General features: G+C 37.2%; 3 protein-coding genes across 5 annotated transcripts; all 3 read left to right on the forward strand.

The window, feature by feature from the left end:
- The first annotated feature begins 1596 nt into the window (after positions 1-1596).
- Positions 1597-5510, forward strand: LOC109044838 (leukocyte elastase inhibitor-like). The gene is made up of 7 exons (XM_042747106.1): positions 1597-1836; positions 2423-2600; positions 3994-4131; positions 4264-4381; positions 4507-4649; positions 4781-4948; positions 5041-5510. The coding sequence occupies exons 1-7, from the start codon at positions 1772-1774 to the stop codon at positions 5446-5448; spliced, it is 1218 nt and encodes a 405-aa protein (XP_042603040.1). The 5' UTR covers positions 1597-1771; the 3' UTR covers positions 5449-5510.
- Positions 5511-7178: 1668 nt separating this feature from the next.
- On the forward strand, positions 7179-12825 carry LOC109079842 (leukocyte elastase inhibitor-like). 3 transcript variants are annotated; one of them, XM_042747108.1, is made up of 7 exons: positions 7179-7439; positions 10020-10200; positions 10331-10468; positions 10663-10780; positions 11809-11951; positions 12068-12235; positions 12335-12825. In XM_042747108.1, the coding sequence occupies exons 2-7, from the start codon at positions 10033-10035 to the stop codon at positions 12746-12748; spliced, it is 1149 nt and encodes a 382-aa protein (XP_042603042.1). In that variant the 5' UTR covers positions 7179-7439; positions 10020-10032; the 3' UTR covers positions 12749-12825. The 3 variants fall into 3 exon arrangements, with proteins under 3 accessions (XP_042603042.1, XP_042603043.1, XP_042603041.1); XM_042747109.1 differs by lacking the exon at positions 7179-7439 and adding an exon at positions 8542-8655; XM_042747107.1 differs by lacking the exon at positions 7179-7439 and adding an exon at positions 9288-9924.
- A 1684-nt stretch (positions 12826-14509) lies between these two features.
- On the forward strand, positions 14510-23622 carry LOC122141090 (leukocyte elastase inhibitor-like). The gene is made up of 6 exons (XM_042747110.1): positions 14510-14741; positions 21382-21519; positions 21806-21923; positions 22100-22242; positions 22357-22524; positions 22633-23622. Exons 1-6 carry the CDS (start codon positions 14574-14576, stop codon positions 23038-23040), a joined length of 1143 nt encoding a protein of 380 aa, XP_042603044.1. The 5' UTR covers positions 14510-14573; the 3' UTR covers positions 23041-23622.
- Positions 23623-23897: the final 275 nt, after the last annotated feature.

A 23897-nucleotide genomic window follows, 5' to 3' on the forward strand; every position in this document is an offset into this window, starting at 1 on the left:
TGTGAGGTGTGGAAATAGCAAACCATGGTGCTGACATGAAGAGTTTTATTTAAACTTCAATCTGACGTGTAAGTGCTGCTGTGTGTAATTCAAGAGCAGCAATGGTATGTGTTTGAATGTGTCTGTCTGTGAGTGATTGTCTGTCTGTGTGTACAAAACATATCTACACAGTATCCTGCATATAGAACCAAGAACTGCTATTGCACATGTTATGGACATATTGTATTATTAAATATGTGCTTATGCAATAAACTTTAGTTAAAAAAAAAAAAGTTCTTATGACAGTAAATTGAAGAAAAAAAAAAAATTTGTGCATAATTTTTTAAGGCCTTTCAATAGATAAATCTGCATGCTACAAATCATGAGTAATTTTGCCATCTAGTGCCTCACAAATGTCATCGTGCAGGGGCCTTTAACCATTGCTCCTAAATTTTGACCCCTGTGCTTCAAAAAAAGTAATTATTGCATAACCCTGTTGTGTCGATGTTCAGATTTCTCAAAATGGTGCATTGACTGCCTCTCCAGGTTCATGCCAAATGCTGTTGCTGTAACTGAACACAGACTCGCTTGTAAAAATAAAAGGGAAATGGAGAGTGAAATTTGAGAGCTGACAGAGGTTTCATTTCCGCTTTGACTAACCCCATCTATTTATTTATTTTTCAGGAAACCACAGTTGCGAAATGTATTGCTACAAAAAAATGTTTAATGGAGATTAAAATGTTATTCAGCAGGGACACCTCAATTGGTCAAAAGTGACAGTAAAGTAATTTATAATGCAAGAGATTTCTATTTCAAATAAAATGTTGTTCTTTAAACTTTCTATTCAACAAAGTTTCCTGAGAAAATATTACACAAAATGTTAAGTAGCATAACTGTTTTCAACATTTATAATAATAATAAGAAATGGTGTGTGTGTGTTTAGGAGCAACTTTAAGTAAACAGAACAATGTCCAAGCTTCAGCTGATTGCTCAGTCTGTACTTAATGTGCAATTAAATGATACTGAAATTGATAGTGAGGCAGCTGATTTTTTCATTTATAATTCTTTATCATGCCAGTTGATTGGCATTATCTCTTAAGGTAGCAACTTCAGGTAACCTGACGAAATCAATAGTCTATATCAGGGGTGGCGATAGTCGGCTTCAAACCTAATCAAGCACACCGGATCAAGCAAATCAAGGTCTGAAGGGTTACTAGGAGGCTACTGGCAGGTGAGTTTTTATTAGGTTTGGAGCTGAACTCAGCAGGGCTGCGGCTCTCCAGGACTGGAGTTCTCCACCCCTGATCTGTATGCTTAAGATATCATTCAAGATAAAATGAACCCTTTTTTACAGAAGTGAAGTAGCATTTCGACAAACACTTCCTCCACTAACACAGCCCCTATTGTGAAAGGCCATTGACAAGGTTTTATTGCGCAGAGCCTCTGATCCAACAGTGTGACTCACCCTTTATGCACAAAGTCTAACTGATTAGTCCAGAGCTGTCACATTCATTGAATGCATCTGCCTTGTGTTGCTGACAAAACAAAGTGTATTTCCTATTGTCCTCTCTCTCTCTCCATAGAAAGCACATTCAAACATTCCAACAAATGTTTTACTCGCTTTTGAACTTGGCTGGTTAAAAAGTTGCACATTATGCAGTAAAATAAGGGAAAAGGTAGTAAAAGGGTGGGGGATTGTGAGCCTGACTCACCTGTGATATATCTAACTTATCCAGTTTACCTGTCTAGCTTGTTCTGCGCTTTATGGGCGTAGCTGGTCCATTTATATCGCATGACTCTAGGGCAGGTTTCTCTTTCACGCAGACGTTCTTTTGGGACAAGCATCTTTTATAAAAGGTAGGTAATAATACTTCATCTGTACACATGCAATTCTCAAAAACAGGTGCTCAAAACTGGAGTATCGTTTCCCATTGGAATAAACGCTAATGTAGGCTACGTGCAACTTCCGTGTTTCTCTTACAGTTGTTCTCTGACGTGAAATCAAACCTCTGCAGTCATATTATTACATAGGCTATGTTAAAACAAAAGAACATTATATTATCCGAATGGACAGCAGTTTAAAAATATTTTTGATTACTAACGAACGAACTGATCGCACTGTATTTTATGTATTGCATTGTCATTTTCTATTTTTAACTGTCTTAAATTCATTTTAAATCAATTTCTAAATCATTTCCAAAGTTTTTTAATTCCTTGTTTTATTTTTGTGATTATTTTTTATGATTATTTTACTTTCTTTCATGTAAAGCACTTTGAATTACAATTGTTTACGAAATGTGCTAGGCTATATAAATAAACTTGCCTTGCCTTACGCAGGACATTCATAAACCATATTGTTTATAGATCTGCTCGATGCTGCTCTTTGTGGGAAAAATTGCGCTATAGCTTATATGGATTTTAACGATGGTTTTTTTTTTCGTAGTGTCATCATCATGGAGGGTCTCTCTCGTGCTAACAGTGCCTTCGCTCTGGATCTCTATCGGACTCTGAGCGCGAGCAACGCTGAGGGAAACACGTTCTTTTCTCCACTGAGCATCAGCGCTGCGCTCAGCATGGTCTACTTGGGAGCCCGAGGAGACACTGCCAAAGAAATGGAAAAGGTATTAGATATAAACATCTGGACAACAAGCAAGGCTCTGCGTGGGAGGTTTTTTTCTTCTTCTTCCAGTTACAAATAGTTTACATTCTGCACACTCACAGTAATCCGTGATTGGGAAATCCATCTAGAAAACAAAACCATAAACAAAAACAAGGAAGAGAAAACAACCCTGTTTGACAGAAAAAAAAATGGGGTGAGGCCCAGATAGCAAAAGGGTAAATATTTGCTCATAGAGCTTAACACAGAGTTGCATTTATCACAGCCAAAGAATAGCACACAGTTATGAGTTTTTACCTGGCAAGTTTGTTTAAGCAAGATTTAGTGAAAAAATACCTTTCATTCTCAATGTCTTAGAATTCTTTGAGAGTTTAGGTGAAATGCTTGTGTTAATAAATTAGGCCTAATACATTTTAGGGCTGAGAGAATATAGATGTATAGATTGTCTTGAAATTATGACTCTTTTCTTTTGGGTAAATGTTTGACTTGACATTATCATTCAGTGAATTCTTTCTGTCATTTCAGTTAATTATCCATGGATGTGGCCAATTCAAGAAAATTTCCAAAGCATTTTTTACTGCAGAAAATGTGCCTCATTCAGAATAATATTGTCATTCAGATTAAGTGAATTCATTTAGTACCTACTCTACTGTTCATGGTGGTGAATACCATAGCAAATCTATAGTTTATTGGGTAGGTATAGCCACAGCGGTTACATATTAACTAACCTTTAGAAGTAATGAAAAGGTTCCAAGTTGCTTAAACACTGCAGTGCTGTATGCTGACTTCAACCATACATCATCAATCTATTAGAAAGTATATTTGCATGCTTAGACTGAAATCATATGCAAAGCATTTGACGTTTATTGATGACCTAGACATAGCAGGACATTTGATTAGCCAAAGAGCACATGCAGACTGTGGTACTCAACAGACAGAGGGAGAGCTGGAGTAGTGTAAACAAATATAAACAAATGATTACAGCTGCGCATACCTCTCTCTCCCACTCTTTCAAGCTGCTCTATTAGACGGAGCTTTAAAAACAGAAAAATGCATCCAGATCTGAAAGAAAAAACAAAAGCCTACTTGTGTGTGCCCTGAGCTTACTGCCATGATTTGCTTTATTTTCAGACTCATCTAGATAATGTATGTAAATGCTTGTTTTGACAACGGACTTCAGACTCTGATGACATTTAGTTTACTCCTTGTAATAAATGTGCTCAGAACAGGCTCTTCAGTGCACACCCTTAGCTTATTCTGTAACATACCATGGGCATTTTTTAACTTTTGAATAAAAGAGAAATATACAATAAAAATATGACAAATTTTGTAAAACTATTAGTAAAGTCTCTCCTGTGTAAACAAGTTAATATGTGAACTTCTCTTTCTCTTTGTAGGTTTTGTCCTTCAGTTCTGTCTCTGATGTTCACTCTCATTTTGAGAGCCTCACCTCAGCAATCAACAGTCCATCAGCTTCCTATATCCTCAGACTGGCCAACCGTCTCTACGGAGAGAAAACCTTCAGCTTCTTACCTGTCAGTTTATTCTGCCTTTAACACAAAAACATTTGGAAGCTAAACCTTAGACATATATTCTTTTCCATCCATTATTGTTTAACTACACAATTTAGAGGTCTTTCTTGATGATTTTTGTCATGTGTCCTGCAGGAGTATTTGGAATCCACTCTGAAGCTGTACCACGCTGACCTTCAAGCTGTGGACTTCATTGGAGCATCTGACGAGTCACGACAGCTCATTAACAAATGGGTGGAAGAGCAGACAGAGAGTGAGAAGATCAGTTCATAAACAGTTCTATTTCAGATTAAAGAATCAATTTGGACCTGTTGATAGAATATCTTTTTTTTTAAAAGTAAAGATGTGAAGTCAGAAACACAAACTTGTGTTTTTCAGATAAAATCAAAGACCTTATCAAGCCAGGAATGGTGACCGGAATGACCCGACTAGCTCTGGTTAACGCCATCTATTTCAAAGGGAACTGGCTACAGAAATTCAATGCTCAAGACACTAAAGAAATGCCATTTAAAATCAACCAGGTCTGTTTGCAAAATATTGTACAAATGCAGTGTCCTTACGCTATGCATACTAAATCATATCTACTTGATAGAGGGTCATACTCTTTGTCATGTTCACTTTCTCATTGGTATGTGTTTTTGTGTTCCATCAGAATGAGCGCCGGCCAGTGCAAATGATGTACCAGAAGAAAAAGTTCCCCTTCAACTATGTCTGTGACCACCGCTTGCAAGTGCTGGAGTTGCCATACGTAAAGGAGGAGCTCAGCATGTTGATCCTTCTTCCTGAGGAAAGTCAGGATGGCTCTGACCCTCTTCATAAGGTCAGCAAAAAGTTTTCGCACTGATCTGCTTGACTTGAAAATATTGTAATCTTGTTTATATTCAGAGACTCATGTACATGTGTGTTTGACAGCTGGAGAGAGAGCTGACCCTTGATAAGCTGCATGAATGGACCAACAGAAACAATATGGACACCCACACAGAGATCATAGTCCACTTGCCAAAGTTCAAGCTGGAGGTTGAGAGCTCCTTAGCAGAAATATTGATGGGGATGGGGATGACCTCTGTGTTTCAGGGTCCAATGGCTGATCTGACAGGCATGAGCAGTCAGGGTGGCCTCTTCCTCTCGGCAGTGGCCCACAAGGCCTTTGTGGATGTAAATGAAGAAGGCACAGAGGCAGCAGCCGCTACGGCAGCCATTGTGGCATTCTGCATGTTACGAGAGGAGCACTTCAAGGCAGATCACCCCTTCTTGTTCTTCATCAGGCACAATCCCACCAACAGCATCCTCTTCTTCGGCAGATTCAGAGGCCCATCTTAAATATGTGATGTGTGTCTGTCTAGCACCAAAATAAACAATAAATACTAGTATTTAGATGTCAATAATTCACATTTTGTATTATTTTTTTCTGTTTGTTTGTTTGTTTGTTTATTTTTAAGAGCACTGCAACACAAAAATAATGTCTTGCATTTGGACTGAGATGAAAACACTAATTTAGAGTTCAAATTTTCAACACATTTTTGATAATGCTTTTATTGACTATCACAAGTATTATTTAGCAAATTTGCTAGCTAGGACAAAAAAGTAAATCAGGATTCAGTAGTCATTAGGCAGGCTGATATATTTGTTTGCTAAAGAATAACATAACACATCTGTTAACACACCAATCCACAGCGTATCCCATAATTCATCATGTTCAGGAACTCATATGCCCAAAAATGGTGTGATGCCAAGGAATGTGTAGTTGAGTTCAATTAATTAGATATTGCATGTATTACATGCCTAATTTGGTAGTAAAATGAAAGTGTTACATATTGTTACAGAGATGAATATGTGTTTTTCATAGAAATATTTGCGACCGCTTTTTATCACCAATTATAAGCACTACAATTACTAAATTATATCAACGGTTAGATAGGGTCCACTGAACACATTTTTATAAGTGTATTGTAAAGTGCAATGTTTTAAAAATAAAAGTGTGTAAAAATTAAAATAAAAATAAAAAATGATTAAAAAAAATGTTAAAACCTTGTCCCTTATCGTTTTGACGCCTACTTGAACATTTGGGCCAAACACCGAAAATACGTCAGTGTATTGTGAGCGGGTCAAACGCAAAGGTCGCAAGTTTTAGGGCAGGCTGTAGAATACTAATCATAGTCGATTTCGAACCACTAGGGGCGTTTTTCAACTAATTTATCCGATTTGCTCTAACCCACTGTGGGTTAATTTTATGGAATAATTTTTGTGTCTTTATTATTCAATCAAACATTCTGTGTTTGAAAGTAAAATTAATTATTTTGTCATTAAAAAATAAAAGATTGCAAAAAAAAAAGTCTTCTTAAGGCTCAAAAATAACAAAAATGTCAAAATCACCCTTTAGGAGGTACACAAGCAATGAAATAGAAATGTTTCACAAGCTAGAAATGTTCCTGTGCATATTGGGCACTGGTCTTCAAGTGCCCACACATTAAAGATAAAAATATATGCAGGAAAAAATTTGTAAAATAGGAATTGATCATTGACAATGTTCAATTTAGCTTTTGCTTGTGTATCTCCTAAAGGGTTATTTTGACATTGGATGATGTTGCATCAGGTCTAAGGTTTTGTCTTGAAGATGCTGCCTCCTCCATCAACACCAAATCTTCTTCCTGCAAACAGAAAAGAAAATTGTGATGTTCTACTGATAGAATTCTAGGCTGTTTGGAGTAGTCACAAATAAAAACACCCCTTAGAAGTCAGGGGCAAATTGAAATGTGGAAGTTAGTTCATTAAAAGGTCTTCAAAGCAAATTCTTTGCAAGGCTACAGTGGTACTGGCTGACAAGTCCTGAATATGAATCCTTACTATTGAAGTAATAAGTTTGGCAAGTGTCAATGCACAGGTCTTAAAGATATTACAAAACAAACCTGTTATTAAAATGCACAGTACACAGTTCTGTAGACTAGGGTGAAGTCAGAATGTACAGACATCGGTCCCAAATCGTTGTATTTTAGAAAACTGAATGGCAGACTACAGCTGTGGGGTGCCGCGAATAGACTTGAGTGTGCATAGTGTACAACACGCAATTAAAGTGTAATATCATCCGAAGCAGCTCCGTGGAGAAAGGCGGTGTAAACCGGGCTCGAAACGGCGGCGTTGTTCCCAGTACAGTGTTTGCAGCTGAAGTTAGTGCCGCTGGCGGAGTGATATATTTGTTGGTTATTTACAGTACGTTTTATAGCACGCGCTCATGATATACAAGATCGCGTGAAGAGTTGAATTTGTTATCGCGCCCAAATTTCCGCATACTATCACGTCTCTGTCAAACCCCGGTAAATTCATTCTCCTCCAGCATTCTGCAACATTTTAGATTATATGGACAGTTTGTGTTTATCATATTGTTTTAACGGCATAATAAGCAAACTAACAAACAGTATTATCGGTGTCTAATAACTGCTGTCCGGGGGATGCATTTTATTTCCAGTCTTCAAGTACTTTTTCAGAAGTTAGCTCTGTGGCTAGTACGTTGTTACGCCGTTCATTTTTGTCTGTAGAAACAACATTGTATCGCTACACATGTTTGACAGCTCTGGCGTGACGAGACGCGTAAAAACGATGTATTAAAAACGCCGTGCGTTCGTTCGTCGACGGCGTAAAAGTTTGCGAGCCGAGATTTCTTTCAGTGATACAGTGTTGAACAGGGGACTTTTTCCCACGTGTTCCCTCAACCACAAAAAAAAAATAAAAAAAAAATAAAAAAAACACTTATACTGGTGAATCATTTCCTTTGGAATTAAATACAACATTATTAATGCGTACGAAAACGGTTTAGAATATCGCAAAAATGTTTCTGTGCATTAAAAAAAGTTGAGTGCAGTGTATCATCCGGTTGGGCTCCGAAGTTGAGAGAATGAGCTACTTCAGCAAGAGTCGGCTGTTTCAAAACCTAGTTTTGAGCATCACTGAGAGAAAATGTCAGTATTTCATTGAGATTTGAGATTAAATAAACTGCTTAAGTATTGTAGATTTTATTAATTTTCACATGCAGTTACAGATTGTCGGTTAAAAACAAGAAAGTGGCCGGTGGACAAAAAAGTTAATTTCCATCCCTGGTGCATACGGTCATAATTTATGAATCATAACTCGCCAAGTGAGCTAATTATTTGATGTGCGTTACTCACCTTACTTCACTGGAACTATAATAATCTATAATCTCTGAAATATTGGCCTGCCGCTTTACTTTTGGGGGCTCTGGCAGCTAGCTATACTGTTGGCTAATCAAATCTACAACGGGCTTAGCTAACGTTGCGTATTTAGATGGGAGAGCATGAGAGGAGATAATAATTAAATTGACTTGTCACTGATTTTAAGATGTTAAGTTAGTTATCTATCTTACCCAGTACACGACCTGTTGCTCGTCACGACAATCTCGCTCGCTCTCTGTCAGACTGCGGCACCCAGTGCAGCAGATTCCGGGGAAACTGAGTGGGCGTGGTCTACCTGTGACTTCAATCGAGAGTGACCAATAGGAAAAGCCCTTTCATCCTGGTGGGTAGAGACCGCCCACTGAGAGACAGCTTAACTCGCAAGCGAAACTTTTCAACTCGCAAAAAAAGTTTTAGACCCGCAAAAAATGACGGCAGAAAAGACAGATACATTTATGGTTTCGCAATAAAAAGTATTAAAGTGCACGAAGAAAAATAAAGATTCTCAAAGATTTATATGCACTGCAAATAATTTTATCTTTTTTTTTTTGAGCCGACTTTTTTTGCAAACTTTTTTTTTTTATTACAAAATAATTAATTTTACTTTCAAACACAGAATGTTTGATTGAATAATAAAGACACAAAAATCATTTCATATTATTTTAGAGGTGTACGGACACGATTGTAGCAACTCATGTAGGCCTAAATCGGTTGAAAAACGCCTACTGTTTGAAACGCCCTTTTCGTTCTGCAAACATCCTGAGCCCTCTCCAGACAACACTCCACTCCACCCAGTGTTGCCAAGTCCGCGGTTTTCCCGCGGAATTGGGATACTTTAAAGTCCGCATGAACCGGAAGTTGCTGCTGACTTTATTTCAGTGTAGTGACGAATTTTCATCTGATACCTAATATTGAATAGAGGGCATGGTTTTATGTTTGCGCTCCTCCTCTCTGTCTCTCACTCATAGCAATCTAATGGTTGGAGGGGTGTGTTTCAGGATATTTTGTCAAAGCCTTCAAACTGACATCATCAGAAAAGGAAAGCCATTCAAAAGCGGAAGTAAATGTTCAGATTTTGATTAAAGATTACAAAGACAATTTTTTTTTCCAGCGGATTAACTTTTACAGATAAATTCAAGACTAGCAATGTGCGCTAGTAAATAATGCGGACTTTAACAATGTTGGCGCTGGTTGTTGTTCATGACTGGGGGTTGAAGCAACTCCAATAACATTATATTTATCCAATTGAACGCGAATTTTAGCGGGGGGAACCCCGGCAAAAAACAAACAAACTATAATTTACCCCCAGAACATTTTTTAACTGGGGACCCCCTCGAAATGCGACTGGGCTGGTTTTGGGCTAGGTAGTGATTGGGCGGGTTTTCTTATGAAAACCTGGCAACCCTGACTCCACCCGACATGCAGCAACAACACCAATTCAATGCACCGCATTATTAAACACATTCTTATGGAACATTTTCAAGACAATTATTAGATCTTTTAGAACATCAAGTGAATATTTTGAACGCGCTGCCTACAAACGAATACAGTGGAAGCTTCGAACAAACGAAGAGGACAACTGAATTACGGCGAAAGAACATCATTAATAAAAGTAAAATAATACATATATAACGTTACTTAGTGACTTGAAAGAAGGTTGCATAAAGTAGGCTATGATACTCACAATTGTTGTTTTGGTGTTTCTAGCGGTGTCATCATCATGGAGGGTCTCTCTCGTGCTAACAGTCTCTTCGCTCTGGATCTCTATCGGACTCTGAGCGAGAGCAACGCTGAGGGAAACATGTTCTTTTCTCCACTGAGCATCAGCGCCGCGCTCAGCATGGTCTACTTGGGAGCCCGAGGAGACACTGCCAAAGAAATGGAAAAGGTATGAGGAATAAATATGTTACCATTGGCGCTATTCATTTTAGTCTAGTTTCAGTTTTTAGTACATTAATTAACGAACTAAAAATGTAATCAGATATGTGAGATCTACCCATCTGTCTTTCTCTTTGTAGGTTTTGTCCTTCAGTTCTGTCTCTGATGTTCACTCTCATTTTGAGACCCTCATCTCAACTATCAACAGACCATCGGCCTCCTACATCCTCAAACTGGCCAACCGCCTCTACGGAGAGAAAACCTTCAACTTCTTACCTGTGAGTCCATTAAAAATTAGCCTTTAAAAATGAGACTTTTTGATGCTCATCATGAGCTTCGCTAAATCCATGCTTTGCTTCCTTATCTGTGAGAAGAACATGTATTCTTGTGAAATGCCCTGAATGTATCTTAAATCTATTTATGTATTTATTTATTTTTTCGTATGAGACACTGCCTCTGTTTTGTCCTGCAGGAGTATTTGGACTCCACTCTGAAGCTGTACCACGCTGACCTTCAGGCTGTGGACTTCATTGGAGCATCTGACGAGTCACGCCAGCTCATTAACAAATGGGTGGAAGAGCAGACAGAGAGTGAGAAGTTATTATTTGAGAACGTGAAGGTGAAGCTTTGTGGATAAATGGTTTAGAAACAGGGATGGGTATCTGCTCCTGGAGGGCCACTGTCCCACACATTGTAGTTCTAACCCTAGTCAAACACATCTGAACAATCTAATAAAAGTTTAAAGAATTACTTGAAAATAACAGGCAGGTGTATTGGGTTTTTCAATCAAAACTATTCAACCCCCTGGCCACTGTAATAATTTACAAATGTAAGCTTTCCTAAATATTCAGAGATTTTTTTAACAGTTCAGTGGCAAATTAAAAGCAATAATGATAATGTAGTATTTTAGAGTAATGGGATTATTTTGTAATAATTAACACCTATTCAACACTGCTGTTTGATCAGAGCAACTGTGAAAAAGGAAATCTTGCTATATGTAGGATATCATGATTTATTTGAGGTATCAGGACATTTTGGCAAAGATTGTGCTACCTTCGATACAGAGACTGAAGTTTGATGATCAGTGGACTTTTCTGCAGGACAGCCAATCCAAAGTATACATCTGAATCTGGTAAAAGCTTAGTTCGGGGGTCAGTCATAGAATGGATTTGAGTGTCCTTATCAGTCTTCAGATTTAATTAGTGAAAGTAAATTGAAGAAAACAGTGGAAGTGTGAAAACCAAAGATTATCAGTGATTCGGAAGCTTTTTTCAAGTAAGGAATGAGTCAAGATTGTAGAGAGGTGACAGAACCTTCTAAGGACTTACAGACAGCGTTTATTAGAGGTTTTAAAGAATAAAAGATTCTACACAAAACTTGAATATTTTTGTTTGTGTATGTTTTTTTTTTTTTCATTTTTCATCTGTTTTCAGAATCTGGGCGTTTAATAATTTTGTTTGCAAATATATTATATATTATTATAACTTTGTATGTGTGCTAGGCTATTTGTAATCTGCGAAAAAGACACAAACTTGAAGTACAATTTGTATAATTTAATTCCCATGATCAGAATACTGTAAATTAGTCAAATACTGATTTTTGTTTGTTTTTGTTTCAGATAAAATTAAAGATCTTCTTCAGCCGGGTGTGATAAATGGGCTGACCCGACTAGTTCTGGTTAATGCCATCTACTTCAAAGGGACCTGGATGCACACATTTGAAGCATTAAACACTAGAGAAATGCCATTTAAAATAAACCAGGTTTGATTCAAGGGTGCAACAGCATGTGGAAAATGAATAGTCCATGTGTTGAATTTTAGAAGTCATTTTGTATGTACTATGCATTTCTACATTTAATGGCAATTGTCTTCCATCAGAATGAGAGCCGGCCTGTGCAAATGATGTACCAGAAAGAAATATTTCCCTTCAGATACATCCCAGAGTATGAACTGCAGGTGCTGGAGTTACCATATGAACAGGAGGAGCTCAGCATGTTGATCCTTCTTCCAAACGAAACTCAGGATGGCTCTGACCCTCTTCTGAAGGTCAGCATAAGTGCTGATGGATAGTTTTGATGATGCTCTTGACTATTTTGGTGATGTTTATGTTATTTTTCAGCGTGTGTATGTCTGTGTGTTTAACAGCTGGAGAGCAAGTTGACCCTTGACAAGCTGCTTGACTGGACCGAAAAAGACAAAATGGCCATGCAGATGGATATTGAAGTCCATTTGCCAAAGTTCAAGTTGGAAGTTGGGAGCTCCCTATCAGAAATACTGCAAAAGATGGGTATGAGCTCTGTGTTCCAGGAAACAAAGGCTGATCTGACAGGCATGAGCAGTCAGAGTGGGCTCTTCATTTCAGCAGTGATCCACAAAGCTTTTATTGAGGTGAATGAGGAAGGCACAGAGGCGGCAGCAGCCACTGCAGTCATTGTAGAGTGTTGTGACTGTTATGTCCCGTTTCAACGTTTCACAGCAGATCACCCCTTCCTGTTCTTCATCAGGCACAACCCCACTAACAGCATCCTCTTCCTTGGCCGATTCAGAGGTCCATCCTAGAAATGCATTTTTTTCTGTTACAAATGAAGAAAATAGTGATTCTTTGAATGTTTATTAAATAAATATATCACACCATATACATGCATGTCTTTATAAAATTACATTATTCCAGATCACTTATAGAAATTTACATTTTGAATGTCAAGGAATCTGCTTTTAGCCTACTGTAACATCCTGAGTCAGTGACGAGATGGGTTGTAATGTGCCCATAGTCACACCATACATTGCCCAGCTCGCACCAGCGAACTTTACTTGAAACAGAAGATACACATGCAGGGCCTCCTCAACAACATACAGCATAAGGCAAGCCTTATTTAACTTTTAATACTTAAAATATACTAGCATCTATTTTCATGCTACTAGGACTTATTTTATAGCTACTAGTATTAGCTACTATCAGTATCCACTGTAAAGTGAAAAAAAGTGTAGTGACATACAGCCAAGTATGGTTACCCATACTCAGAATTCTTGCTCTGCATTTAACCCATCCAAAGTGCACACACACAGCAGTGAAAACACACACAGCAGTGAACACACCCGGAGCAGTGCGCAGCAATTTATGCTGCGGCGCCCGGGGAGCAGTTGGGGGTTCGGTGCCTTGCTCAAGGGCACCTCAATCATGGTATTACCGGCCCAAGACTCAAACCCACAAAGTTAAATTAAAAATCTCACTAATAAAAATAAATAAATAAATGTGTACTTGTGTCTATTTAATAATTACTATTACCTTATTAATAAGTACTAGTATCTGTTTAACAGGTATGATTAAATAATAAATAAATACTAGTATGTAATACATACTATGTAATTAATAAATACTGTTTTTAATAGGTTTTCAAACCTGTCCTGGAACACCCCCAGCACTGCACATTTTGTATGTCTCTCTCATCTAACACACCTGATTCATCTAATCAGCTCATTATTAGAGATTGCAAGACCTGAGGTCAGTGGTCTCAAAGTCAATTCCTGGAGGGCCACAGCTCTGCAGAGTTGAACTCCAACCAGCTCCAAATCACACCTGCTGAGAAGTTTCTAGTGATTCTGAAGACCTTAGCTGAACTCTGCAGGAAAGTGGACCTTGAGGGCCAGAGTTGGGACCCCTCTAGTATTATACTAGTATCTAAAAAAATAAGTACTCAATGAATAGCTACTAGTATATCAAATATATGCTAACACTTAAGATTATGGAACACAATTCACTATTAACTAGTTCTTTATTATCATGCATATTACTAGTATATTGGCTGCTTCTTAGAACTTATGAAGCACATTAAAGCCTGATTCTGCATTACCATATTCTAGATCCCTTAACATAACATAAAATCAATTAATAGTGAATAGCCTGTGTTCCCTGATCTAAATTGTTACCAAAATTGAGTATTAGTAGTCACAATTGGAATACTGTAGTTTACATAATAGTCAGAACTGAATAGTTGATATCTGAATGGCAGATTCCCGTATAATCAATGGCAAAAATGTAAATGTTATTAGTAACTTTGGCTCTTTATTTGTAAGCTCCGAATGTGAAATCAAAAGTATAGCCTATAATTTGAAGCAACTGTATAGGATTTGGTGCCCTCTATAGAATATAATTCATAAAACAGTTATAGAAAATTAAGGAAGTGAAACCTCGCCAGTGGGTGTGGTGCTTTTTATTCCAAAACACAACCACTCCGATCACACAGAGAAGCAGATTGACAGTTAAGCTGCTCTATATAGTTTCTGTTAACAAGCAGCTTTTCCTATTAACTAGCGGTGAAGTGGAATCAAACAACCTCAGTTGCCACATTTGTTTTTGCGCACTGTCGAGCGAGTTGTCATCATCATGGAGGGTCTCTCTCGTGCTAACAGTCTATTCGCTCTGGATCTCTATCGGACTCTGAGCGAGAGCAACGCAGAGGGAAACATGTTCTTTTCTCCACTGAGCATCAGCGCTGCGCTCAGCATGGTCTACTTGGGAGCCCGAGGAGACACTGCCAAAGAAATGGAAAAGGTATAAGGAACTGACACATTACCGTTGGTAGCTTATATTACTTTTTTTTACGCATTTCGATTGTCTGTAAAGTTTCTGTAATTTCTGCTGTCGACATCTAATTTAGCACCATTTCGGACTATTAAGATGTTTGGAATTGTTTACTGCCATTAAAGACAGATTAAAGATAAATACAGGAAGTACTAACATACTGCGCAGTTCAAATAATAAATACATTTCCATTTACAGTAGTAAGGTTTATTTGCATTGAGGCACACTTAAACTGACACACAAAGCTGCATTTATTTAAGTAAAATACATTTGTTTTTTATTTTGGATTGAAAGCATGGACGTCGGAACCACTATGAGACAAGACTCACCCACATTTTAATTCCGATGATACTGGACCCACTCACTTTTACCGTCTTTAACCCTTGTACACTTTTCAAAACAAATGTAATTTTACTCTGTTTATTAATGTTTATTAACAAAATGTAATTTTGTAACAAAATAATAGTTTTTAAAAAATGTAATTTTACTCAGTTTATTAATACTCCACATTTGTGCAGTTTTCGAGGATTTATGATATATGTTTTTTTAGATTTATACAAATAAATAAAAAAATTAAATAGGTTTTTATACAAAAACAGTTTTATGTAAAATTCGCGTTGTAAGAGACCCACATTCTACTTGACAACAAACACTTTTAAAGGGGTCATATGATGCTTTATTAAAGATCATTATTTTGTGTATTTTGAGTAACAGAATATGTTGACATGCTTTAATGTTCAAAAAACATTTTTCAAATAGGCCTACTGTACATTATTGTAGGTCCTCTATGCCCCGCCTTTCTCAAGCGCATCGTTTCAGAAGTCCCTCCTTCTAACAAGCGCAGTCTGCTCTGATTGGCCAACTGACCCACTGCAGTGTGATTGGCTGAACACCGCAAACACTCATCAGAAATGTAACACCCCTTTCCCTAATCGCGAGTTTCATCTTTCAAAATAAATGTAAAGACAGTTAATAAAGTCCTTAGTTTCACCATCAGTTCAAGCCCTCAAGAGGAACAGAGTCGCGTGACAGACACAGTGATGAAGCACGTATGTGTTTGCAGTACACAAGCCACGGACGGTAAAGACAGCTGACTCTGTGTGACCCTCTCTCTCTCGCTCTCTCTCTCTCTCTCTCTCTCTCACACACACACACACACACACACACACACACACACACACACACACACACACACACACACACACACGACATGCAAAACTCTGCATTTGAACACTCAACAGCAAATACTTAAACTAATAACAAAACATACTGTACTTAAAGTTGCTGATTCAGAAGCTCCAGATTGTTGTAGCAAAGTCTGAATGACCTCCTCTTCTAGGTTCACGAAATGGTCATCCATAAAATGCGTTGCTGTTCTGTTGTAAGTATTCTTAGAGCTTCCTAAATGCATCTACTTTCGGAAGGCCAATAAAGTGCTTTTGCTTTCGCCTAGAAACACACAGCATCTCCCTGACATGAGTGCTTCAACACTAACTGCAGTTACTGAAACCACGCCTTCTTTCTTTGTGTGAACATTTGGGCGGCATTATGCAAATATTTCCACATCGTGACGTAGAGATGTGGGGGCGTGTTTAAGCCATAGACTGTATAAAAACATGTATGTAGTGTCCGTGATGTCACCCATAGACTCCTGAAGAGTGTTTTTGAAGCTCAAAGTGTGCAGAGCGGGCCATCGCCATCTTGGCAGCGCGTCTCCACATGACTCTCCCGGATAATCGAAAATGGGCAAAAAGGCAGGAGATGGTTGCTGAAGCCACGCCCACCTAGCTCGACGGCAGTGTCAGCAGCGGCAATCCACCTGTCACTCAAGTGGCCACGCCCTTAATTATGCAGAACTTTAAGGCTTAATATAATTTAAACGGATGAGTTATAAAAAAAAATTCACCCCCCCTCACAGTTGTCATGAAGAACAAAATTAGCTATATAGACAAAAATCATTTTTCTGAACCAGGCTGTAAACATGTTTTTGACCCCTTTGAAATGAAAAAAAAAAAAAAAAAAACTTACATTTTAACTACAGCCACCAGATGGCTCTAGAGCCCCCTTCCTCAAATCTTGCCCTGGAGGTCCAATGCTGCAGAGTTTATCTCCAACCCCGATCAAAGTCACGTGCCAGTGATTTTCTAAAGATCCCAAAGACATTGATTAGCATGCTCAGGTGTGTTTGATTAGGGTTAGAGCTAAACTCTGCAGGAAAGTGGATCTTGAGATCCAGATTTGAGAATCCCTGCTCTAGAGCATTACTCAATGGCTCATTTGCATTTCCACATAGGTATAGATCTTTTCACAAGTTTTTTATTTATATTTTCTGTTAAGAGATTATAAAACCATTATTGTAATAATATAAAACGACTCTGTCAAAGTTTAGCATTTTTTGTACTGAAATAGCATTTTTTGCAGTTATGACAGGAACAATCACATCTACTTCCTGTGTGTTTTAACTCCATCGTGGATGTGCTGTGGTGTCAGATTTTGTGTGTTGTCTGCATTGTAACTGACATTTTTGACAAATTATGTAACAAATATAGTTATAGTAACAGTCTTCAATTGATGTCTATGGGTGATTTTTGGGGGGTCGGGGAGGGTGTGTGCACGAGAGTAATTGTTCTGCATTGTGAATGTGTGGAAGGGTTGTCACTTCATTTTCGTGTACTTTGTGGTCTGCATTGTGGTGGATATATTGTTTTTTTTTTTTTTGTTTTTTTTTTTTTTTTAATTTTTAATTAAAAAGTAAAGGTATTGATTTTATCTTTTCCCATTCATTTCAATGTGGGGTCTCCACAGACCCCAAAGATTGACTTTTTTCACGCAAACATACAACCAGATATCAATCCAGTTTAATTTTTTTATCTGTAGAGCTACCAAGTGTTGACAACCATACAAAGTCTCATGCCATGTAGATAAAGGGAACTTTTTATTATTATTATTTCAGCAAATGTCATTTGGGGTCAAAAAGACCCCAAACAGAGTACAATGGTTAATTCAGCATATAAGTCTGTTTACTTTCCAGAGCTGTCAGCCAAATCCATGCCCTAATAAATTAAACTCTATTCCGCATTTTAGCTGCATCCTTGACTTCCATGCTGCTGCTTCCTCAATCAGTGTTGCCAATTTAGCAAATTTGTTGCTAGATTCAGCAACTTTTCAGACTACCCTAGCAACTTTCTTTTCAATAAGCAACAAGTTATTTTTAAAAAGTTTTTGGCAACTTTAGAAACTTTTTTAAAGTGACTCAAATGATAAATAAAGACACATATTTTCATCTAAATTACACAAAAAGAGGAAACCATTGAACAGCTAGCCAGCCAAGCAGCACATCAACCTGGAGAGAGCTGGAGAAAGATGCCTAACAGTACAAACATCAAATTAAGCATTAAGTTGCTACTTCCAACTGGTCAATAATAAATGCACATTTATGATACAGCTTGTCATTAGCTTGGGTATATATAACTGTTGTTCAGTTATGTACACTGTAAGAAAAATTGTTCAGTTTTACTAGTTAATAAGAAAATACATGTGTAACTGTTCAATAATTCAATGTTGTACAAATCCGATCATAAAGATGTTACTTATGTTACATTTACAAATTAAAATATTTTATGTGTATAATATTTGTATGAACAAATAACATTTAAAAAAAATCTTTTTTTGCTGAGATTTGAGTGATCTCGTGTGTTCTATGTAAAAACGTGGCATGCGTTTTTGTGTCATGGTTATGCAATGACATCACAACGTCAGTTAGCAACTTTCAGCAACAAATTGATCTGGTCTGACTTAATATCTGAAGATAGCTTCATCCTCCTCTTAGACTTCTATAAGGCCTTTGATACAATAGAACACCAATTTATTTTTCTATCTTTAGAGAAATTTGGTTTTGGGGACTTTTTCAGCAAAGCAATTAAAACCATATATGCTAATGGCAATAGCTCTATAAAACTGAAAAATGGAACTTCCCCTGGATTTAATCTGGAACGGGGCATTCGTCAGGGATGCCCGATTTCCCCTTATTTGTTTCTACTTTGTACACAAATTCTCACAACTTATGTATGTAATAGTGCTTTACAAGGAATCTCTATTGCGAGTAGGGATATCTTCATCAGTCAGCTTACTGACAATGCCACAATCTTTTTAAAAAATGCAAGCCAGATACCTGTCACCATTTGAGTAATTAACCAGTTTATCAGAGTCCTCTGGTTCATGCCTAAATATTAATAAATGTGAGCTGCTGCCTTTAAAAGACTGTGATATACAAACTATTTGCAACATTCCGATCAAGAAAGAAGTAACGTACTTGGATATTATTATCTCTAAAGATCAGAAAATTAGATGTCCGTTAAATTTTTCTCCAATCATTAAAAAAACTAGAACAAACTGAACCAGTGGTTGCAAAGGGACTTATCTCTAAAAGGCAGAGTGTTGCTTACCAAGGCTGAAGGGATATCCCGGCTTACACACGCAGCTCTCTCTTTACATTTGGACAGTAAAATCTGTAAAGACATTGATACAATGCTTTTTGACTTCATCTGGAAAAATCGTATACACTATATATATAAAAAAGTGTTGTTATGAATAAATATGAATCTGGTGGGCTAAATTTTTTGGACTTCAATACTCTAAATAATACCTTTAAGATTAATTGGGCTAAGCATTTTCTTAAAAACCCCGTCTCCATTTGGAATTTTATTCCCCATTATATATTCTCTCGTTTTGGTGGTCTGGACTTTATTTTGAATTGTAACTACAATGTAGACAAACTCCCTGTAAAACTGTCCACTTTTCACAAGCAGGTCCTTTTAGCTTGGTCTCTTATTTACAAGCATAATTTCTCACCTCACAGGTATCTAATTTGGAATAACAGAGATATTTTATATAAGAACAAGTCTTTTTATTTTGAGAGTTGGGTACGCAATCAGATTTTGCTGGTGGACCAGCTATTTAGTGTAGAGGGGTGAGTTTTCTCCTATAGAGAATTTTTATCAACATATAACATTCCAGTTACGCCGAAAGAATTCGCAATTGTATTTGACCCCATTCTATCAGGCACAATCATGCTTTTTAAGTATACTGGCAGACTTCCACCTACTTCTGTCTCCCTCCCCGATGTGGCTGAATCACCAGTTGGAAGAATCTGTTTTTCTCAACTTCCACATAATAATAAGAACATTCGTGCAATATTTCAGAAAGAGATTGTTTCTATTCCAAATGTTACATTTTATTGGAACCGATTTGTAAATGACATTGATTGGAAAAAGGTTTGGATGATTCCTCACAGATACTTGATAGTAAACAAAATGAAAGAAGTATCTTTCAAAATAATTCACAGATATTACCCTGCTAATCATTACATGATTAAATTTAAAAGGGAAATCAATACAAACTGTTCTCTTTGTGAAGACCACCTAGAGACTCAAACAACAAAAAGGCTATTAAAACTATCAACATATGGTCCTCCTTCTCTTTGTAATGACCTGTAAGCTTCCCCTGGCAATTTTGTTTTATTTTCTGTTTACCTCTTTGTTTTTGTATGCTTTGTATATTTTGGCTAATCACATGTGATTTGTGCCCTTTATTTGCAATAAAAAAAAAAAAAAAAAAAAAAGCCAACAAATCGATCTGCCTTTAGTAACTTCCCCGGAAAATTAGTTGGCAACACTGGCCGGGATTTCTCGACACATGCTCCGAAGCCTCGGCACAGAACGTACCATCTCTACCTGCTGCACTCCTGCAACGCAGCAAGGTAAACAAATCTTAGCACATCTGCTGCGGACTGTTCAGGAAAAGATTAAAATCTTCGAGTGTGTCGAAAACAAGGCCATCTGGTGGTTAGTAAAAAATATAGCAGCCAAAAGCCTGTGAAAGACGTTCTATCGGACGAAGCAGCCACCACACATTCCATAAATCAACTAATGTTACGTGCACAAATAAAAGCCTAACAGTGTATGTGTGTGTGTGTGTGTGTGCGTGTGTGTGTGTGTTTGTTTGTTGAATTTCCCCCTCTGATAAAATAATTTACCCTTAATAAGCTGTCGTGACTCGTCAGATGCTCCAATGAAGGGCATTAAATACGAATATCAATATGATGTTATAGAACAATAATGTTAAAACACTGGACATTTTTCATAAATGGGTTATAATTTATGTCGTTGTCACTATAACTGTTTCGGACACATTTAACACTTGTTTCACAGAAACAAATTACACGGTCCTTAATGGGAGCGTTTCACCCACTTTACCACATGAATTGCATATAGCAAAAAATAAATAAAATAAAATTATATATATATATATATATATAGCTCAGCACCTCATATATATATATATATATATATATATGCAATTATTTCATTTATATAATTATATATATTATATATATATTATACACACACACACACACACACACACACACACACACACACACACACACACACACACATCATGTTCTCTCATTTTCAAAGAAAAAAGGTATTCTTCATATTGGCTACTTGTATTATTTGGTATTTAAATTGTAATTGAATAAGTCCAAATGAAATTTGATCTTTTCTGACAGTGTCACAGGTTTTTGAGAGGTTTTATCAAATTTATTTTGCAGGTTTTGTCCTTCAGTTCTGTCTCTGATGTTCACTCTCATTTTGAGAGCCTCACCTCAACAATCAACAGTCCATCGGCCTCCTACATCCTCAAACTGGCCAACCGCCTCTACGGAGAGAAAACCTTCAACTTCTTACCTGTGAGTCCATTTCATAGATGTGGAAGAACATTTTAACAAGGGCCCCTGCAGCTTATGTCAAGGATACACACATCATGCACATGCAGTGAGAGCCTCAGAGAACCATGTGATCCACATAAATTAAATTACTGCAATAAAATATCAGATAATTTATTTATAATCAAATTCAACAACAGTCGTCTTTGATATTGTTCTCCAGTCTTGCTCATCAGAGGGTGCTCTATTCTGCCTGTAATAATGTGATGTTTTCATGCATATCATGTTTGTGTGTGTGTGTGTTATGTAGGAGTATTTGGAATCCACTCTGAAGCTGTACCACGCTGACCTTCAGGCTGTGGACTTCATTGGAGCATCTGACGAGTCACGACAGCTCATTAACAAATGGGTGGAAGAGCAGACAGAGAGTGAGAAATTAGTAACATCAAATCTATCAGAATGTGGATGGGAACGTTTATAGGCGAATCACTTGCAGCTTTATAGGCTATATGTGAAAGTAGATTTAGTATATGACTGTATACATTAATGCAAATTATCAGAACACTATAAATAATGAAAGGGTTTTTGTTTGTTTTGTTTTCAGATAAAATTAAAGATCTTCTTCAGCCGGGTGTGATAAATGGGCTGACCCTACTAGTTCTGGTTAATGCCATCTACTTTAAAGGAAACTGGAAGCACGTTTTTGAAGCAAAAAACACTAAAGAAATGCCATTTAAAATAAACCAGGTGCAATCTGCATTTTGTTTCGGGGTGCAACAGCATATGAAAAATTTATATAATAGAAGTCATTTTTGTATATATTATTAATTCCTTCATTTAATGACATTTGTCTTCAATCAGAATGAGAGCCGGACTGTGGAAATGATGTACCTGGAAGAGACATTCCCTTTCAGAAACATCCCAGAGGATAAACTGCAGGTGCTGGAGATACCATATGAACAGGAGGAGCTCAGCATGTTGATCCTTCTTCCAAACGAAACTCAGGATGGCTCTGACCCTCTTCTGAAGGTCAGCAAAAGTGTCGTGAGCAGAAAAAAATGGATAGTTTGAATCCTATGGAATAGTTTGGTGCTGTGTATGTTTTTTTTTCAGCATGTATGTCTGTGTGTTTAACAGCTGGAGAGCGAGTTGACCCTTGACAAGCTGCATGACTGGACCAGAAGAGACAGAATGGGTACATGGATGGATATCAGAGTCCATTTGCCAAAGTTCAAGCTGGAAGTTGAGCGCTCCCTATCAGAAATACTGCAAAAGATGGGTATGAGCTCTGTGTTCCAGGAAACAAAGGCTGATCTGACAGGCATGAGCAGTCAGCGTGGGCTCTTCATTTCAGCAGTGATCCACAAAGCTTTTATTGAAGTGAATGAGGAAGGCACAGAGGCGGCAGCAGCCACTGCAGCCTTTGTATTCCTATGTGCCCGCAGTTCAGAAAGTTTCACAGCAGATCACCCCTTCCTGTTCTTCATCAGGCACAACCCCACTAACAGCATCCTCTTTCTTGGCAGATTCAGAGGCCCATCCTAAAATGTGGGTTTTTTCTGTTTTTAATGAAGAAGCAATTGTGTTTTTGTTTTAATATTTTAGCAGACAAAATTATTCACACCATTTGTATTTGTTTTTGTGTTCACAAATGGCATTATTCCAGAGCATTTATTGAAATGTCATTTTAGAGTCATACATTTTGGTTTTGAATAATGTAGATTTTATTTTAGTTTCTTATGCTCACGGTGGCAGCATTTATTTGAGTAAAAATTGTTATTTCTGTTATGCAAAGCTGAATTTTCATACTCCAGTCTTCAGTGTCACATGAACTTCCAGAAATCATTTCATGTGAATTTATATAGTGCTTTCACAATAGATATCATTTCAAAGCAGCTATGCAGAAAATTTTTCAATTTCAATTTAGAGTAATCTGTTATCAGAGGTGACTATGTTAGATTAATGTCCATATGGCAGAAATGTACACTTCTCGGATGCTACAAATCATGCATTTATAAAAAAAAAAATTTCAGTTGTGATGCATACTGTATATTGTGTATATTGCATATATTGTCATTTTACCCTCTGTTTAATAAAAATATTGAAAAAAAAAACAATGCATTTATTCAATGTGTATTCATGCAGAAATAATAAAACATGTTTAAAGCAATGATCAATGTTGGGGAAAGTTTCTTTTAAAAGTACTGAATTACAATATTGCGTTACTCCATAAAAAAGTAACTATTTCTGTTACTTAAAGTAATGGATTACATTACTTTTGCATTACTTTTTGTCACCTGGGCTGGGCTTGCTTATTTATTTTTAATAACAGAAAACCAAGTTATATTTTTGGTGACTGTCAAGGCACTTTCACACCAAGAATGAAATTAATGAGGGTCTTA

This window comes from Cyprinus carpio, chromosome B20, assembly GCF_018340385.1.
Source record: "Cyprinus carpio isolate SPL01 chromosome B20, ASM1834038v1, whole genome shotgun sequence".
In the NCBI taxonomy this organism is placed as follows: domain Eukaryota; kingdom Metazoa; phylum Chordata; class Actinopteri; order Cypriniformes; family Cyprinidae; genus Cyprinus; species Cyprinus carpio.

Excerpts from the sequence above, each read along its gene's own strand:
- LOC122141090 (XM_042747110.1), top strand. The coding sequence starts at position 14,574 with ATGGAGGGTCTCTCTCGTGCTAACAGTCTATTCGCTCTGGATCTCTAT. Across the intron at positions 14,742-21,381 it reads CTGCCAAAGAAATGGAAAAG|GTTTTGTCCTTCAGTTCTGT; the intron begins GTATAAGGAACT and ends TTTATTTTGCAG. Across the intron at positions 21,924-22,099 it reads GGTGGAAGAGCAGACAGAGA|ATAAAATTAAAGATCTTCTT; the intron begins GTGAGAAATTAG and ends TTTTGTTTTCAG.
- LOC109079842 (XM_042747108.1), top strand. The coding sequence starts at position 10,033 with ATGGAGGGTCTCTCTCGTGCTAACAGTCTCTTCGCTCTGGATCTCTAT. Across the intron at positions 10,201-10,330 it reads CTGCCAAAGAAATGGAAAAG|GTTTTGTCCTTCAGTTCTGT; the intron begins GTATGAGGAATA and ends TTCTCTTTGTAG. Across the intron at positions 10,469-10,662 it reads AAACCTTCAACTTCTTACCT|GAGTATTTGGACTCCACTCT; the intron begins GTGAGTCCATTA and ends TTTGTCCTGCAG.
- LOC109044838 (XM_042747106.1), top strand. The coding sequence starts at position 1,772 with ATGACTCTAGGGCAGGTTTCTCTTTCACGCAGACGTTCTTTTGGGACA. Across the intron at positions 2,601-3,993 it reads CTGCCAAAGAAATGGAAAAG|GTTTTGTCCTTCAGTTCTGT; the intron begins GTATTAGATATA and ends TTCTCTTTGTAG. Across the intron at positions 4,382-4,506 it reads GGTGGAAGAGCAGACAGAGA|ATAAAATCAAAGACCTTATC; the intron begins GTGAGAAGATCA and ends TGTGTTTTTCAG.